Source organism: Leptopilina boulardi, unplaced genomic scaffold (genome assembly GCF_019393585.1).
Source record: "Leptopilina boulardi isolate dan_hultmark-lab unplaced genomic scaffold, ZJU_Lbou_2.1 LbouV2_51, whole genome shotgun sequence".
Classification (NCBI taxonomy): domain Eukaryota; kingdom Metazoa; phylum Arthropoda; class Insecta; order Hymenoptera; family Figitidae; genus Leptopilina; species Leptopilina boulardi.
In genome coordinates this window covers 54481-74917 of record NW_026137996.1, presented here as the reverse complement: position 1 = coordinate 74917, position 20437 = coordinate 54481, and the positions used below count along the sequence as shown (strand labels likewise).

The following is a 20437-nucleotide window of genomic DNA, read 5'->3' as shown; positions in this document are numbered from 1 at the left end:
TTAAACCGTTTACACCTTAAATTAAGCCCATATATTTTGCATAAGTCTGTCCTTTTTTAATTGGTCTGACTCCGTTTACACCTTAAATTCAGCCTCAAAAATAGGCTGAAATCAAGATTTCTTTTTTAGTGTGTAGTAACCGAGGTAGATTTTATTTATTGATTGTAAAACTTTAAATTATTGAATTAAAGACAGGTAATAAAATTAGAAACACAACTGAAATTAAAACAATTCTTTCTTAAATTAAGACTTAAAACGTTCAGAATTTAAATTTTATTTTATTCTAAATTCTAGTTAAATTATTAAATAAATAAGATCATAATTTTAAAAAATAATTTACAAATTCAGCAACTACTATACTGATTTTAAAACTTGTCTTAAATTTAATTCCATATAATTTAAATGTAATTAAAACATATTTCTTTTTTTTTATTTCGTTTCCTAATGTCCCAAACTATCATGTTAGAGAAATTTCAATCATTGTGCTATCTTCATCATCAAGATAAGAACACAAGTTCCCTCTTAAGTCTTCGCGACTTCAGGATTTATCGATTTTCAACAAATTAAACGACAAAACCGGAAATGTAACAGGGTTGAAAATAACATTCGTGGAAAAGGGGGCCAAACATATTTATCCTGCAAAGAAAATGTAACGGCTGGTTCGTCACTGACAATAATTGAAGTTTACACCACACCTAGTACACCTTTACAATTGTTTTGTTTATTCTATAGAGGAATAAATTTTAAATTCATGAAATTTAGAATAAAAAAGTATAAAGAATTTTTTTTTTACTAATCTTTTATTTATATATAATTATTTTAATTCTCTTTTATGATAATATATAAAAAAATCATAGTCTCCATGTTAAGATTAAAAATTTGATAAAATAATATATTTTATTTAAGTTATTAAAAAAATCAATAATTTTTCCCTAAATCGAATTTTCTTTTCTCTGTATACAATTTTGATGTAATTGATGATTATATATAATGAATATTTATTTGATTAGATTTTAATTCAGTTAATTCAAGTTTTAATTTACATGTAATTAATTTTCCTCTGCTTATATATGTGTGCAACGTTACAATAATTAATGACACGAAATATCACCTGACAATGAAAAATTCAATCGTGACCAAGTTAATTTCGGCTAAATTCACACTTTGCCCAAGGCTATAACGCTTAAAATATATTTTATACACATAGATAGATTAAAAATTACGATTAGATTAAAATCTAAAAAGTTGTAATGAAAAATTACTAAAGTTAATTCAGTTTAATGCTTGTTTTTTATATGTATATAACAAATTACAATTTTAAGTTGAACACAAAGAGGAATATTTACATATATATAAATTAATATAGATATTTTTGGTAAATTTTTCAATTACTTTAATTAATATTTTTTATTTGCTTTTTTATTTGAAACTGAAATAAATATGAAATACTTACTATAAATTGAAAAAATATTTATTTGATTCAAATAATAATTATTTAATACAAATAAATATTTATTTGAATCATATATATTTTTTTCAGGTATGTGTATGTATTAAAAAAAATGAGCTGAAAGTTTTGAACGTACCATGTAAAATGAAACAGTAAATTAAACAATTATTAAATTAATAAAACATCTTTTTAGATATTTTAAACAATATTTTGTAATAAAATTCGTACTTTAAGAAGTTGCAAAAAAAATTTCGTTCACATGAACGTTCAAAAACTTTTGGTTCATTAAAAAAAAAAAAAAATTAATGAACATAAATATGAAAGTAAAAAAATTGTCTTCAATTTCGAAGCACTCGATTTAAGGTATTTAGAAGAGGATTTTTTTCTCCACACATTCCATTAAAGTCATCAGTATCCATACTCCACACCATGGCGCCACCGAGATTATTATTTTTGGCATATTGTGCCTTTTCCCTTATGGAACTGAAAAAATAAATATTTAAAAATTATAATAGCAAACCAAAATTAATTTTTCTTATTTTATAGAAAAATTTCAATTTAAATTAAATTAATTTCAGTAAAATCAAAATTTACTGATTTAATTTTTATTAAAAAAAGATTTTTTTCACTGTGCTAATTTTTTTATTTTAAAATAGAAAAAAAGAACTTACTTGACATCATCAAATCCAACAATTTGATTTCCTTGATAAGCATATGGTACATGTTGTTCCGCATCGTATTCTATTCTCCATCCTTTTGTTTTGATATTTTCACAAACTTCATAATATGCTAAAGTACCAGGACTGTTTGTAAATCGTCCAGGTAGTCCTGAACCAGTTGTTGGTGAACCTCTTTTATGTAGATTTGGATTAGCGAGTGTAAATGATCTTCCATAGAAAGGTGTACCAAGATTTATCTTCTCTCGTGGTGCACCTTGTGATATCCAAAATTTCACAGAGGCGTCCTGTAAGAAAAAAAAAATTCTTGTGATTTTTTTCCCCCTCTTTTTATATTAAAGAATCGAAAATTACTTTATATTAATTTATTCATTAATATTACTTTGAAATGAAAATTAATTATTCAAAATTATATAAAGAAAAATGATTCAGTAAAATTTTTAATATAAAGTATATTTTTAAAAAAATAGAGGAAAGTGGATTTATTAAGAGTTGATTTTACACTTTTTGGAAAAATTAAATAAACATTTGTAAATTTTCCTTATTTGGTTAGTAATTTTAACAAATATTCCTTATTCTTTTTTTTTATTTTCACTAAGCGGTAAAGGAAATTTACAAAACTTTATTTAATTTAAGAAAATAATATACCATAGATTTTAATTACTTATTGAAAATTTTTTTGTAAATATTGAACTTTTTTGGAATTATATTTAAAATTACAATTATTTTTAATTGAAGGGAAGAGTTGGCAAACAATTTATTTATTTATTTTTTTTTTTTTTTGGTATATATATACTTACACAATTCAATTGTTTTTCATCAGGTGATTCTTGTGGCGATGCAAATAGTGGAGCATTATGTCCAACCCTACCATCATTGCCAGTACCATGATAATCGTATGTCATTAAATTAATAAAATCGAGATATTTTGAAATTTCTCGAATATTATAAGAAAGTCCAGCGGAATATTGAGTGGGATTAACGGCAGCCGATAAAATAAGACCTTCACGATTAAATCTTTCTTTTAATTCCCTTACTAAATTAACAAAATTTTCTTTATCAGTTGGTCTTGATCCTGGTCGTTGACCTGGATATTCCCAATCCAAATCAAGACCATTGAAGTCATATTGTTTCAAAAATTTCACCGCTTCATTAACAAATCTTCCTCTCAAACCTGGATTACTTACTACACTGGAAAATTTTTATAATTAAATCAACACTAAGATTTCTCTGACAACAAAATTTAATTTTCCAAAAATTTTATTAATTTTGTTATTATATTTTCTTTATTGTAATAATAATAATAATAATAATAAAGAAAAAATCATTTTTTGTTAAATCAGGACTTTTGTCTTTTTATCATTTATTTAATATTAATTAATTAATTAATTTATAAACTTACTTGGAAAATTTTTCTGAACCTTCACCCCAGCCTCCAATTGCAGCTAATGTTTTAGTCGATGGACTTTTATTTCGTAGTGCATTAAAATTTCTAAATCCATTTTGCGTTACATCAATCCATGGATCCAAAATTTTAATGGTACCATCATTATTTAATCCGATAAATGAATAAATTAAATGAGAACAAAGGGATGGATTAATTTTGGAAATGTCAAATTTCCCTTGATTCTGACGATATGACGCCCAACTTGCAAAATAGCATACTACTTTTTCTGAAAATTTTTCAATTTAATTACACATTTAATAAATTAATCAATTTGTTTTTAAAATCGAATTATTTTAATTAATTAATAATATTATGATTTTATTATTATTTTTTTAATACTATTATTTTTTTAATACTATTATTTTTTTAATACTATTATTTTTTTAATACTATTATTATTTAATACTATTATTATATAATAATTGTATTACTATCATTTTATACTGTTATTATTATATCTTTGTTCTTACTTTGACCACTAATTATGACAGCATAAGTTAGACATGTTGCAATCATCAGTATCAATTGACGCATCTATTGAATAAATATTTCTTACAATATAATTATAAATATTGAAAATAATTATAATTTTATTATATTATAAAGTGAAAATAAAACTACTAAATTGATTTCTTTTTCTATTTTCTTTTTTGGTTTTAATAAAAATTAATTTTTCATTAATTATTGCAGTTGCTTGAAGTTTGAAATCTGTCTTTACACTGCAAGTTTTCGAGATAATACGTTTTTCCTTATACTCATAGGAAATGCAAAAAAAAAAATGAAATTGATTATTCTCTTTGTGAAATTTGCAAATTAATTTAATTAATTAAAATCATTTTTCAAACACCCTTTTGGTAAATTTTAATTTATCATTCATATACCTTTAATTTCTATTAAATAATGTCAACGCTTCTTATGTTGTTAACAATAGTGAACTAATTAAATATCAAGAGAAGTCTTTTGTATATATAGCATTGTCAAGGTAGTAATCTATATATTTGAAGAAAAAAAAAATATTTCGACGCATATAAGGAAACATTTAAAATTTATATTGTGTGTGGCTTATTAAATACACGTTTATCAATAATTATTTCAAGAAAAAAGACATTTAAGTTATCAATATTTTGTGTGTGTGTGTGTTCACTTGCAAATAAATATTTAAAGTCTATGACGTAAAATATCGTTTATAAAACATTAAATAGGTAAAAACATCTTAAAGTGTCGATGTAACTTAAAAAAACTGAATTGTTCATTTGTTGCTTTTGTATATACGTATAAAAGATAACAATACCAAAGTTATGTTTACCGTATCTTAAATATGGACATTATTGACTATCAACCCGATAATGATTTTGTCTACATTTTCCTGTTCATCTATATATGAAAATTATATTATTAATGAATATGATAATTTTATTTTTCATTTACAATTTTAACAGAATAATTATCGATAAACAAGCGCGACAAGTAGAGTTTTCATTTATTCAATACAAATTAAATTTATGACTCAATTTTTTCATAACTTTATATATAAATATATTTTATACTTGGAAATGACAATGTTGTGATCACGTCGTAAATTAAAAAAAAAAAATTATCAATTTTTATTTTTTTTTTAATATTATTTCTATGAATTTTTCAGTGAATCATTAATAGTAATCCGCGCAGATTACTATAGAATCTTTTGCTTTGATAATTAAATAAATTCATTATCTCTAAATTACATATATTAATTAATAATTGATTAATTATAAAAAATTAAATTTTTTTTACAATTATTTTAATTTTTAATTAATTTGTTAATTTATCTGATATTAAATTCTAATTCTTTTACAATTGGAAAATAATTTTTTTATTTTCTCATATTTTTTTACTGTTTTTGTTATATTTTTATTTATATTAATTTGTTTAATTAAAAAAAATTATGTTAACTTGTTAATTAAATTGAATTTCTATTTTATTTACAGAATATCAACTATTAATTATTTATCATATGAGATAGCTAATTATATTTCTAATTATTAATTGATTATTGTATTTTATATTATTGGTTTAGTTTAAATTATGTTAGAAATAATATAATACTGATAATAATAATATTCTATAATTTATAATTTCTATTATTAATAATATAATATTATTAAAGATATTAGAAATTTGAATTTTCGCGCCAAACGAATATTCTCGGTAAAATTCTTATTCTCGTACGGTAATTCCCCTACAAATGAAAACATTGCAACCGCACCCTGTGTTGTCAAACCTGTCAAACAATTCCCTTTAAAAATATGTCAAGGTTTCATTTTAATCCTTTTAAACATAGTATTTATATATTTAATAATCGACTGCGATAATAAAACAATAATTGCGAGTGTTCAGTGAGAAATATTAAAAAAAAAAACTCATTAAATACATATAAGGAAAAAATTGACATTTTAAACATAACCTCAAAAATTGTGCGTGTTTTCATTTTTAATATTATTTCTTTGTTAGCTATTTGATAGCTGACTCAGACTTCATTGTTCTCCTCGGAAAAACATGCCGCAGTTCTTTAATAATTCTGTTAAATATCAAACGTGAGTGATTATTTTTACAAGAAAAAAATCAATATGTTTTTATTATGGTGCATTTTCCTCCTTGGAGTTGATGTTCTATTGGGTATAGAATATCTTGGATGTTATGAAAGTTCATCAAATGATCCTGAATTAAATGTTCCAAGTTCGAAAGATTTTGGTTCACCTGAAGGTTGCATTGACGAATGCCGATCACATTACTTCATGTGAGTTTGATAAAAAAAAAATATAATTGTTCTTGATTTTTATACGACTTATTTAATAAAGTATAGTATGAGTTTTTCTTGAATTTAATTATTATTTTATTAATTAAAAATTAATTTTTAAAGGTTCGCGGGTCTAATGGCTGGTCATAAATGTTATTGTGGCAGTGCTTTCGGAAAAAAAGGATTATCGGAAAATTGCACGATGCCGTGTTCAAGTACACAAAATGACACGAATATGTGTGGATCTTTTAATGCAATGAGTATATATGCAACTGGTCGAAAAGGTATTTTTTTTTTTAAATTATAATTTATTTTTGCTTTTATGTTTTCATTTTTTAAATATTGCGAGAATATTCTTATTTTTACAAAATATTAATTTATCTTTAGGTCCAAGTCCACCGAGAAGAATAGACATTTATCACGATCAACCGCGTTCTTTACGAGTAACTTGGCAACCACCTGATAATCCAAATGGCAATCTTACATCCTATACTTTACGAGCCGAAGTAATAAAAACTTACGCCACTACTCCACTGCCACCAATTGAGATTAAAGTCGAAGGTGGCTTTTCAAATACAACTGTTTTTCAAGGTCTTCAACCGGGTACCGAATACAATATTTCTATTGTTGCACACAATGTAAATGGAGTTAGCGATCCTGTTTTTAACACTGATCGCACTTTAATTGGTCCACCAAATAAACCAGAAACACCGCGAATTCTCGAAAAATTTGCAAATACAATGATAGTTGAAATTTCACGTGGTAGTAGTGAAAATGGTCCAATAACATTTTATCAAATTGTTGTTGTATTACCGGGTATTTTTCCCCCAACAGGCAATGATATCGCCTATCCAAGTTATCATCAAACACACGGTAAAGACGATGATCTTGGTTATTATGTGACTGCTGAATTTGATGATTTTGATTTTCCACGATATTCAAAATTCACCGTTGGCAATGGAAAAACAATTGGTGGTTATTATAATTCACCATTTGAATTAAATACAACACCACAAATTGGATTGGTTATTGTTTCGAGAAATCGTGACAGCGTTCAATATAGTTATTCCGATTTGACAAAAAGTTTTCCAGATCATAAAAAACTCACCCCCATCTCGCCAACGAACGTAACGGCAATAATTCTCTGGATAGCGATAGTAATTCTCAGTTCTCTTCTATTAATATCAATTGTCCTGTATTTTGTTCTAAAACGAAAACATCGACGACAAGATCGTATGCACAAATTACCCGAACAGCAGGAATTAACATTACAAGGACCATTATATGAAGTTGATAATATGGCATATATTCCTGAGGATATGCCAGAACAAACAAATCATTATCAGGATTTAAAATTGAAAATATGGACAATTCCGAGGAATTTTTTAAATTTTGACAATGTCCCATTGCGACGTAGTCGTTTTGGTACAATTCATTGGGGACAAGTGCAAAAAGATGGAATTACAATATCGTCGAGTGTTCATAAAATATCTGATACCTCATTAAAAAAATCAGAAAAACGTCAAATGCTACGTGAATTGGATATTTGCATTAAAGGTGGATCAATGAAATTTTTAGCGGGTCTTATTGGTACATGTGAAACATCAGATACATTATTTATTGCCATTGAAATGCCATCGCAAACATTAAAAAATAAATTATTGGCATCAAGATCGGGTGAAATATTTCCATCAGAGAAAATTTTGAAAATTGGCTCATCAATTGCCGCTGCATTGAGACATTTGGAGAATAATAAAATTATTCACAATCAATTGTGCGCGAGAAGCATTGGAATTGCAAGTGATTGGACGCCAAAAGTCATGGGCCATGGAATTGGAAAATATGCATTGGAAGATTTTAAATATGCACGATGGACGGCAATTGAATGTTTCAGTAATCAGAAAAAACATCAAGCTGGTGTTGTATGGGCTTTTGGTGTACTATTATGGGAAATGTTGAGTATGGGTGGTACACCGTACTCAAATCTTCAGCTTGACAGTGATGTTGAGGAGGCATTGGAAAGAGGTGTGAGACTTGAACAATTGAGAGACACACCCGATCCTGTCTATGAAGTTATGCTCTCTTGTTGGAGTAACGATGAACACGAACGACCCACTTTTGATGAATTAATTCGATTGGTGAGTTTTTTTTTTCGAAAGAGAAACAAAAAAATTTTTTTCAAATTTTTTAATTTGTTTTCTGTCTTTTCTTGCAGGATACATTGAGCCTTTGTCCAATTACAACAGTTACGGAGCCTTATCTGCCTGAATTGGAGCTTAATTAGAAAAGATAAAACAATATTTTCGTCATTAATTTTTGCTTAATGGAGAAATAAGCAAAAGAATATCAAGTATTTTATACACGCGCAAAAAAGAAAATGAGGAGTTACCAAATGTATTTAAAAAAAAACACTGCTGACAAAGTTTTTAGATCTGATTCGAAGTACTCCGCTTTCATATTATTAGTATTTAATTTCACAGGTAATCAAGAAAACATAATTTTTTTTTTTTTTTTTAATGAAATTTATATCCGTCCATATTTAATAGAATTTAAGCAAAGTGAGATTCACTCTGTCGATATTGATCGACAATAATTTACTTTTTTTTTATTTTTGTAATTTACAAAAACTAATTTTTTTTGTTTTATATATTAAAATTTATTTCTATTTTTTATTTTATGAATTACAATTTATATTTTATAAATTAAAATTTCTATCTATTGTTTTTTTAAATAGATTGTTTGGTACTTGAAAAAAAAGAAACTATTTTATGGTAAATAGTTTAATATTTTACTCGTCCATCAGACTTGTGCTAAACAATTTATAAATTTTGAAAAAATTTTAAAAAATTATTTTATTGTACATTTTTTTTAAATGAACCTTTTGTGTTCTTAGATTTTTTAATATTTAGTTTGTACTTTTTAATTAAGACACATTTTTTTCGTAACGAAACAGAGTAATAGATATTAAAATTAAAATGATCGATATTTAATGATTTACAGTTCTTTTAATTATACAAAGAAAAGAACAAAATGTTGCATGTATTTCGAAGTAGTGTTTTTTTTTTTTTTATTTCAAAAATAATTAATTGAGAAATTTCTACTTTAAGAGAAAGAAAATATCATTCAAAGTGCATTTAAAAACTAAAAATATAAAAAAAAAACTCGACTGTATTTTTCGAATAATCTCAATATTCTTTAACTATAAGAAAGCGTATTTTTTATGCCATATGCTATACTAATATGAATAATTACTATTATTCTAAAACTAGAAAATATGAACAAATTTACAATAATTGTGAGAATTTCGCTATTATAAAAAAATATGAATGAGATTAGAAATAATTTGCAATTCGTTTTTTTGTATCTTATTGATTGTGTATTTACATTACAGTATTCGTCCATTCCATTTAAACTAATTTAAAGCTTCAGTACTTAAAAAGCCATATACAAACACACATACAGATATACAGGTTCACATGTTTATATAGCGAGTGTAATACCAAAAATGAAATTTTGTATTCGATTTTACTGCATTTTTTATATTAAAAATTGTTTCTTTTTTCAAATAAAAATTTCTATAAATGATTTCTCGTAGAAATATAGATATTATAATTTACATCTTATTATAATTTAACTTATAATTTTAAGTTAATTTTCAGGTGTAATTTTTTTTTTTCATTATTCCTGAAAATTAATGAGAGAAAAATTTAAATACCTTGGATTTTTTTTTAAATTTTTTGCGAATTTTGAATACGTTTAATTTTTTATTTTATTATCAAAATAAAAATTTCAATTTTTAAGCTTAAAAATTTGAATTCATATCTCATATATATTATTTGAAAATATTTATATTAATTACGGCATTTTGAAAAAATTTCTCTTTCGCTACACGGCCTTTAGAAATTAATTTTAATTACATTAATCTAAATTTAAATACCTCACTTGTATAAAATCAAAAAATAATACTTGTTTAGAGAGCTCTCTTGATCTTTCAAGTTCACTCATTGATTTATTATCTAAAACTTTGGTTCAAACAAAGTTCAAGAAAAATTTCTTTTCTCGTTTCTTTTTTTGCTGTTCGCTTTTTGTATTCTTATCATTTTTACTATGATTCAGATCTAGGGCCTTAAACTTAAATCAAGATAATTAATTATATCTTTATCCATTCTAAGAAATGGTTTCCTCTTATATTTATTAATTATCTAAAAGATTTTTTTTTTTTTGCAGATGGTCCTTTTTTCAATTTCATTAATAATCTCTTATTTCGACAGACTCTCGGAATTATTAATTAATTGTCATGTGGGTTGTGAGGAAAATTTACTCGATTGCGAGCAAATTGGCTTTGGTCCTCCTAATGCAGGTGTTTTTCGACTTCCACGACAGAGTAATTGTCGATAAGCAGCACGATAAAGTTTATTTGTACCCGCGTAAATAAATGGATTTATAACTGATGATGCCCATGCTAAAATTGAGGCTATCACATGAAAAATTGGCAATTTCACTTTATCTTCAACAACATTTGCTATCATTAATGGCATAAAGCAAAGTAAAAAGCAAAGAAAAATTATTAACATCAATCTCGTGACTCTTGAATCTTCACGTCTTTGAAATCCCGTACTTTTTCGCTTACCACCACGTGAATGGGCTTCGAGATTTTTACGACTACTTCTCACACGATAGTAAATACAAAGATAAGAAACAGTTATCACAAGACATGGCACAAGAAAGCCTAAAATGAAGAGTAATTTTTTTGGACTTGTACCATTTTTTTTTAATATTGTACATGAAAATGTTGTCTGATCTAATCCAAGTCTACCCCAAATTCCAAGTAACGATGGAATTAATAGTGAGAAACTTAGTGTCCAAATTGCAATTAACATCAATGTTATTCCACGGCTCGTATAAATGTGTGGATATAAATCTGATCTTGATATCAAAACGTATCTGAAATTAAATAGAAAAATTAGAAAAATTCCAAATATTTGAAAATAATTTCAATTATCTGATTAATTATTCAATAATTTTAATTAGATTGAATAATTGAAAATAATTTTTATATTATTTTCAAATTAAAATATTTGATGAAAATTGAAAAAAAAAAACAAATTTCGTCTCATTTGAAATATAATTTAGAACTGTAATGATTTTAAATGACCCCCCCCATCTCACCTGTTGAGGGTGATAGCCACCATACTGAGAAGTGATACAGCAACATTTCCGTAAAAAAATAAGGGAAACACTTGACAGAGTGCGTCACCAAGTACCCATGCCTCATATAAATATCTACTCGCCGTTAGTGGTAAATTTACCGATGAAAATATTAAATCCGAAACACTAAGACTTATGACAAATGCAGTCGTTGCATGTTTTCTCAGTCTTGTATATTTTAATAATGCCAAAACTGTTATTAAATTTCCTGAAACAAAAAAGAATGTTTAATAATCTTTTTTTTTCTATAGAGACTTAGTAAATGAAATTTAAAAAAAAAAAAATTGTCGAAATTTCGTATAGAAACTAAAAAGAAAAAAATAATTAATAAAATCAGAAATAAAATTTGTTCTTTTTGATTTTATTTAGAAAAATAATTCGAAAAATTGAAATCAAAATTTAATAAAAATTGTTTATTAATAGTTATTTAAAGATTTATGAAGAGAGAGATTTATGAAATATCTGGAATAGTTAAACTGCATTTAGGAGTGAAAGTTAGACTAAATATTTCATATATTCTATACATAGTAAAGAAAATGAGTGGGTGTTTTTCACAATATTTTCTTAATTTGTAACCCTTATGGTTTTTATTAAATGAGAGTAAATTTAATGGGTCAAAAGTCTCATATATGTGAATTAAAAAATATCAAGTGTTATACTAACTATATAAAGAATGTAATATGAGAGAGTCTATGACTGGTGCCGCATTTCATATAATAATAAAATGGGTGCTTGTAAGAAACTCAACTTGCATTCGTGACTCATTAAATTTCTTATACACAATTATGTGTATCATTCTATATACCTATACTGATTATAAACGATTGAACAGGAAATTAGTTTTAATTCTTCCACTCTCTTAATCTATTCTTAAAATCAAAATTAATATGAATTTTGTTCGATTTATATAAATTTAGCTTATATCAGATTTTTGAATAATAATAATAATTTTTAAATAAATCCAAAGAAAGAATAATTAATTCTTATATAATTGTTCTTATAATAATAATAATTTAATTATATTAGTTCCTATATTTTTTTTTAATATAAATAAATGATAAAAAAAAATTTTCTAATATAAATTAGAAGAAAAAAAAAATTCAATTATATAATAAAACGTTATTTTTCTATATTATAATAATTATATTTATTTGTAGTTTATACTTCTGGATTATTTTAAAAATTATTTTGGAATTTTGAAATTATCTTTATACATGCATCCCGAGCGCTGTTTATGTTTACATTAAAGTATAAAGGACCTTAAGTCAAAGGTTATAAAATCCCAAGGATAATTAAATCAGTTGCAATTCGTCTATTGACCTGTTTAGACATGATTTATAATTTTTGAGTGTTAAATTTTTTTTTTTCATTCTAGTAAATTTTTTTTTATTCTATGAGTGCTCGAAATTCTTAAAATCGCGATCGATTAAATCTTTATAAAAAGTATTCTTTATTAAAAAAAAAAAAGTATTTTTTAAAATAATTTTAAGGTCAATTCGGTAGTGTTCGAAATTTTTTTAAATCGCGTGTGTTTCCAATAGGTCTGTTTTACATCAGTTGTGACTATAAGGTTAGAGAAATATATATTTTTTATAAATTGTAATTATTACATGAAATTGTTTTTTCTATTAAAAAATATTTTTTATACTTTATTTAAATTAGAAGAGTATATTGTAAAATAAATATAAATTTTGTAATTAATTTATGGGGTGACCTTGAATTGAACAGTTGGTGTCACCACCCTAATTACAATTATAATGGCTTTTATAAATTTTAAAAGGAAGTCCTTAAGTATATACAGGGTTCTATATTTATATATGTATATACACACAAGAAAGTTCAATGGGCGAACAGAAAAGGTGAAGGAAGGGGTATGGCTGAGCAATCGAGACATAAATTGGCTTAGATTGAAAAAAAGAAGTGAGTTTAATTAACGAATGCAGTCAATCGATCTGCATTTAGCCGATAGATTTTTTTTTTTTTTTTTATTTTTAAACTGCATATATTGACTCATCAAATCACAAAAGCTAATATTTATTTTTCTATAATGTCAATTATTTCTTCAGTTATAACGAATCATTTGCAAATATAAAAAAAAATTTTTATTAAATAAATTTATTTTCACATTCCAATTATTGTATTTAAACATACGTTACTATATTTATTTTTACAATTTACTATTTTTTATAAAAGTAAAATTTATTAAGCCTATTAATTATTAATTTTTAATTTATTAATCAATTTTGAAATATTAAAAATAATTTGTAATATATAAAATTTAGTGACGAATTTAAATAATAATTGTAATAATTAATTTTATTTAGAAATTGATTTAATTCAAAAACAAGTTTCTTTGGGTTGGAAAAATTTGTTTTTCTAATATATATAAAAAAAAATTGGTCATGTAGAGCTAAAGTTGAAAAGTTCTTTTGAAAATGTGAATATAATAATGAAAAGGGAAACAGATATTAGGAGCATGTCTCACCTAAAATTCCAACGACGCTAAACAATATAGCACACACAGCTGCGATGATAGTCACAAATCGTGGTAAAGATCTCACACTATCATCTTGAGCAAAAATTGTTTCATTTAAAATTTCCCCCATTGTCGATAAAATTTCGATTTTCCTTTATTTTTGATTCTCTCGCGCCTCATATCCCTTTAAAAGATTTGTCCTGAAAATATAATTTTTAATTTAATATTAATTTAAAAATAAGAAAAACCATCTAAAATTTTATTTACAATTAATTGAAATAAAAAAAATTTTTAATGCTATTAAAAAATTAAGTTATTAAATTAAAAAAAAAAATAATAATAATAAAATAAAAATTTTAATTAATAACAAAAAGCAAATATTATTGTTATTATAATAATATTATTTGATTTTTGTTATTAATTAAAATTTTTTTTGTTATTAATAATAAAATTTTTTAATTTTTTTAATATTAATAATGTGAAATAAATAGTAATTACCAAAATTTTATCACTTGTTTCATAAGTTGTTAATTTTTTTATTTTAAAATTAATACAATAATTAAAAAATAACATTAATTTCTAGACTTAAAACGTGATAATAAAAAAAAAAAATGTTTTAATAAGTAATTAGCGAAAATAAGTATCCAAGTGTTTATGTTTTTCTTCACCGTGTAAATGGAGTTGAAAATAAAAAGTTTTAAATGAAAAAAACAAGTTATACAGCCTCGATTTTAAATCTGGAGTTCTGATGTAATAATTCCTATCACAAACATTAAATTTATAGCACTTTTTCTGTTGCTTGATATAAAAAACTTTCAATATACAATTCTTTACTCTTGGTAGTAGCAAACAACAGGCAACTGCAGTTGCTTCTCAAAGACTGACTATAGAGTTTGCCTTAGGACACGCACGAGGGACCTTCTCTTATCTAACGTACACTAGAATTACGCCTTTCCTTCTTCTTACTTTTAGTTTTTCCTCTCTGTGCGTTAAACATGTGTTTTAACGAACATATAGAGACAACTTGTCAAATGCATTTATTTTTTTTAACTTCAAAGTAGGGAGGAAAATTATTATGTTTGTTTAAAGCTAATGCTTTGATCCATTTGAATTGTTTGTTAATTAATTATTTTGATTTTTGAATAATTATTTAAAATTTAATGTTAAAAAAAATTTTAATGTAATTTCTATTTTTTTCTTTTTCTTTTTCTAGAATAATAAATTCATCATTTTAATCGCCTGCTTTTAAATGAGAGAGGTTGATAACTTTTCAATTTATATATAGAGTCAATATAAATTACGATATATATATATTTATTAATGGCTTCGATATTAGTTTTGTGCTATAGTTCAAAAATAACTTTTGCCTTACGTCTCTATTGCCCATTAATTTTTCTCGTTCTTATGTCAAACTCAAAAATAGTATTTTTGTATGTAAAATTAGAATTTATTTTTGGAATTTAAATAATGTATAGTTTCTAGTTTGTAGCGTATAAAAATTAATTGTAATTTTTTTGTTGATACATTTTTCAATCTGCATTTTAATACTCTTTTTTTTCATTCAAAAAAATGTTGTGATTTTTAAATTTAAATTAATTTAAAGTAATTTAGAGTTAATATATTTATTTAAGTTTCAAAGATTTTTTTTTTTTTTTTAAATGACATAAATATTTTGCGTAAGATTGTTGAAAATTTTCTCACACTAGAGTCGTTACTTTTTTTCGGGGTTTCTGTTTTTTTTTTTTATTTGCAAAAAGCTATTCAAGAAGAACGAATCTGTCACCCAGATGTAGTCATTAGGTAGTTAAACATGTCCTTAAGTTTCATATTCTCTGTCAATGCCAATTTAAGAAAAAGTTCATTAAAATATCAAATAACATAGATTTAGAAGAAAATTTTACAAATAAAGAACATTTATCTTAATTTATTATTCTAATTGTTTTCTTTTTTGAAATATTGTTTCTGCACGGAGAAAAAAGATTTCTTTTATAAAGTAACTTTTACTACTTTCAGAGTAAAACTGGACCAACTCAAAGTTTCTGCGCATCTCTGGCAATTTTTACTCCAAAAATAGTAAAATTTACTCTAGAAATAGTAAAACTTACTACGGAAACAGTAAAATTTACTACAGAAATAATAAATTTTACTATTTTCGGAGTAAAAATTGCCAGAGATGCGCAGAAACTTCGAGTTGGTCCAGTTTTACTCTGAAAGTAGTAAAAATTACTTTTTCTTTTTCTCCGTGTGAGAAAGTAAAATTTTTTTAAATAAAAATTTTTTTAAATAAAATCCAACAGTTTAATTGAAAATATTTAAAAGTTTTTGAATTAAACAACAATTTTAATTAAAATAATCAATAATAATAATAATAATAATAATATTAAATAATTGGAATAATTAACTTTACAATTACAAGAAATTCATTGTTATTCAATTAAAATTGCAATTTAATGTATTTTAATTAAATAAAAATTTATAATTTCCGGTCTTTTGCAAAATTCCAAAGTATTATGTATTTCGTAAACATTTTATGTAGAATATTATTTTTCTTTCATTCATAATTTTATACTTTCACATTGTTTAGAGAAAATCTATTGCGTAATTCTGGACCAATTATATATATATATTTCGAAATTATCGCAATATTATCTGTTCCAAGTTTTTTCTCCCATATATTGATTCAAGAGCAAGATAATAAAGACATTAAAATGTGTCATTTCTATTTATTTATGAATCATTCCCCTCTCGATTGCAAAAGAAACTTTTAATTTAAGGAAATGTGTGGTTTACAACGGAAGTTATTTTATTATTGAAATATTTTAAACATTTATATTATTATTATTATTATTTTAAAAATTAATATTTTTTATCCCATTTAATAATTTAATAATAAAATTCTAATTAATGGCAAATTATTATTATTTTTAGTATTATTATAATAATCTATTACAACTATTGTTATAGTTCACATAGAGAAAAATTAATGGGACCCCATTTACACTTTGTCATTTAAAAAAAAAAAAATTGCATTTTTTTTAATGTATTCAACAAAAACAATTTTTTTTTTAAAGAATATTTATAAAATTAAAAGAAAATTGTAAAAAGGCGAATTACCTTAATAAAGATAAATTAATTTTCAGTTTAAAATCGAAGTAAAATCAACTTAAGTTTTGAAAACTTCAAAATTAAGGGTTTTTTTTTAATAACAAAAAAAAAATTAATATTAACGTACACATTCTATATGAATTATTTAAAAAGGAAAAAAAACCACTGATTATAATTTACATTTAATTTTTACACACTCACAGAAAATTAAAAGGCATTAAAATAAGCTGCAACGATTATTATTTTAATCCATTTTGGTATTAAAATAAACAAAATTGGATTAAAATAATAAGCGTTGCAGCTTATTTTAATGCCTTTTAATTTTCTGTGCTTACATTAAATATATAATAATATTTTAAACTCGTAAACCTCGAGATATAACATCCAATTGTTAATTATAAATTCTTGAAACGAGAACAGTGAAATCATCACACATTATCACAAAGATTCTATTATCATGAGCGTTTTGAGCTCAGAAAAAAAAAACACGTGCGTTCGCCTTGACGGCAAAGCATAAACTCATACGAAGATTCGTATCGTATTTTAATAGACCTCATCGTCAAATATAATATATATTTTTTTTTTGCGCCTATATATAGTAGTGAAGAAACGAGACTCGAAGTGCAAGTATATAAAGGTGAATTCTGCACTCCGATTGGTTTAGTTATTTACTAAACGAAAACTGGGCAGAAATGGTATAGAGCAGCTGTCAACCCTCTAAGAGAGAGTGTTCCCCGTTTGTCGAACAATTCACTGAAATGGCTCAATGGCAAATAATCCTAACGACCAAAGGTGCAGAAGTTAAACCCTATATATATATGGTATATTCAGACAGGATGCAGGAAACGATCGATGCTCTCTCACTGTAGAAAATATACAATTTCCGTCAGAAAAACAATAACTTTTGAATAGGTCCAATATTTTAATTTTACCATATATATATATTTTTTTTCGACCTTTGATTCTCTGTTTTGATAAAAGCGATCTCATATATAAAGGCCCCTTTGAAGGGGGCAAAAACTCACGGGTCATTGAATTTGCACAAAAATTGTACTAGTTAATTATTAGGCTATGAAAATTATTTTGAAAATTTTTATGGTAAAAACAAGATTTATTAGTTTACTACTTTTAATAGATTGTAATGATAAACAGAAGTAATTTTTAATTCTACTCGAGGTAGTAGCTCAGTGGTTAAAGTACTCTACCGACTAGGAAAGGAGCATTGGGTTCGAGTCCTGCCTATACAAAAGCAGTTTTTTTCATAAATTGAAAAATGATTCAGAAAGAGACTAATAATTAGAGCCTAATAATTCTCATAGCCTAATAATTAACTGGTACAATTTTTGTGCAAATTCAATGACCCGTGATCCAATATTATAAATTAATTATAATATAAATTAATATTACTAAAATTTCGAATATTATCATCAAATTACAAATAACCATATATAGACTCGAAAAAATAATAGTTACGATTGATTGTAGCTTCAAATAATGGTAGTTTCAAAAAATAGTAGTTTCAAAAAATCGTAGTTTCCAAAAATCGTATTTTCAAATAATGGTAGTTTCAAAAAATAGTAGTTTCAAAAAATCGTATTTTCAAAAAAATGGTAATATTTTAAAAAATTGTTTCAATAATTTTTATTAATGGAAATCAAAAAAAAATAATTTCAGGCAATGGTTGTTTTTCTAAATTCTACAATGGTTTTTTTTGAAAAATCATTTAGTTTTTCTAAAATCTCATTTTTACGTTTATCCTTAATATTTCTCAACTTTTCAACAAAGTTGAAAAAAAAGATGCATGAAGTACTCTGTTAAAGTTCTCATATATTCGTCTAAAACCTCATAAAGCCGTCGACCCCTGGAAAGTAAATACATATATATATATACATATACACCAAAGCGCAGGGGTAACATAATACAATCAGTTTTCGTATACACATCAGAAATCTTTATCTTCGTCACTAAAACTCATATCGCGAATATATTTTTCCCCATATAGATAAATAAATATTCTAGTCATAGAAAATTTCCCCCTTCAAAAAAAAAGCAAAAAAAAACCCACTTTATTCCTCTTCAGTTTTACGATACTTTTTTATTTATTAATTTTTATATAACAAAAATTTTGCGTTATCCTCTTAGAATTTATTTTATCTCAAACAAAAATAAAATGGTTTTTATATATTTTTTTTTCATTGAAAAATTAAAATGGAAAAATTAATATAGTAGTTTAATAAAAAATAAAGAAAAATTACTGTATTAACTTAATTAAAATTTTTGTATTAATTTACAATTCGTAAAATTTTCTGTATTAATTTAGTAAACATAAAGGAAAAATTTAGTTAATTTTTACTATAGTTACATATTATTTTGTAAAAAATTACTTTAGGAATTAAAAAGAAAGTTAATATAATTCTGTATTAACTTAGTAAAAATTTAGTAAATTTTACTATACTTATTTAGTAAAAAAATTACCATTCTTAATTAAAAAAAAAAAATTTTTTCTCGCTGTTTTTTTGAACAATTATAAATTTTTTCATTTTCTCAGAAAAATAATATAATTTATTGACCTTTTAAATTTTAATTAGTAATATTATTTATTGTTATTGTTGTAATTTTACAAAAGATAAATGATTTTTTTTCCATGTAATTATTGGTATATATGCAGAGATTCCTCAGTGCCAATCAAAGAGAGAAAATGAGAGTTAGCGAGTTAAACGAACAGTGATTAATCATAGGATATATTGTGCGCGCGGGGGCGATATGTCTTGTTAATAATAGTCTTTTTGATGCATGAAGAGAAAGAAACACATTTATCGCGTTTGATGAGCAAATGGAATATAGACGGCCGTATAATATCAAGTCAGCAAAATGATAACGCGAATGAATGGAACCCTGTATCATTATAACCGATGAATCAATTTTTCAAAGCAATTGCCACTTGTAAATTAGAGAGTTCGACATTAAAATTATTTTTCATTGACAATCAAAAAAAATTTTTTTTCGTTTTATAATTTTTAGCGCCAACTATAAAAAAAAAAAATACATTACATTCTAATAATTTTGTTAAAATTATTTATTTAATTCTTTAATTTTCAATTTATTATTTAATTAATAATTAATTTAATTATTAATAATTAATTTAATTAAATATTAATATAATTGAAAAAATTAATAAACACCGCGATACAATAAATTATTTATGAATTCTTGAATTTAAATAAATAAAAAATACATGGATCTAATTATCAGGCAATTAAATAGTAATTTATTAAAATTTAACACCTTTGATGGTCCA

At 24.2% G+C, this 20437-nt stretch overlaps 3 protein-coding genes across 9 annotated transcripts; 1 reads left to right on the top strand and 2 right to left on the bottom strand.

Moving 5' to 3' along the window:
* Positions 1 to 997: 997 nt before the first annotated feature.
* Positions 998 to 4550, bottom strand: LOC127289905 (acidic mammalian chitinase-like). Its single transcript, XM_051318167.1, has 6 exons — positions 4456 to 4550; positions 4045 to 4108; positions 3530 to 3800; positions 2928 to 3318; positions 2122 to 2414; positions 998 to 1933 (listed from the first exon to the last, which is right to left on the bottom strand). Exons 2-6 carry the CDS (start codon positions 4106 to 4108, stop codon positions 1789 to 1791), a joined length of 1164 nt encoding a protein of 387 aa, XP_051174124.1. The 5' UTR covers positions 4456 to 4550; the 3' UTR covers positions 998 to 1788.
* Positions 4551 to 5813: 1263 nt separating this feature from the next.
* LOC127289903 (putative inactive tyrosine-protein kinase Wsck) lies at positions 5814 to 9962 on the top strand. Its single transcript, XM_051318158.1, has 4 exons — positions 5814 to 6350; positions 6474 to 6634; positions 6738 to 8488; positions 8566 to 9962. The coding sequence occupies exons 1-4, from the start codon at positions 6181 to 6183 to the stop codon at positions 8632 to 8634; spliced, it is 2151 nt and encodes a 716-aa protein (XP_051174115.1). The 5' UTR covers positions 5814 to 6180; the 3' UTR covers positions 8635 to 9962.
* On the bottom strand, positions 9399 to 17666 carry LOC127289904 (protein trapped in endoderm-1). 7 transcript variants are annotated; one of them, XM_051318160.1, is made up of 4 exons: positions 17509 to 17666; positions 14044 to 14234; positions 11520 to 11766; positions 9399 to 11294 (listed from the first exon to the last, which is right to left on the bottom strand). In XM_051318160.1, exons 2-4 carry the CDS (start codon positions 14162 to 14164, stop codon positions 10646 to 10648), a joined length of 1017 nt encoding a protein of 338 aa, XP_051174117.1. In that variant the 5' UTR covers positions 14165 to 14234; positions 17509 to 17666; the 3' UTR covers positions 9399 to 10645. The 7 variants fall into 7 exon arrangements, with proteins under 7 accessions (XP_051174117.1, XP_051174118.1, XP_051174122.1 ...); XM_051318161.1 differs by having other exon boundaries at positions 17475 to 17664; XM_051318165.1 differs by having other exon boundaries at positions 14044 to 14218; positions 17475 to 17664.
* Between the last annotated feature and the right edge of the window lie 2771 nt (positions 17667 to 20437).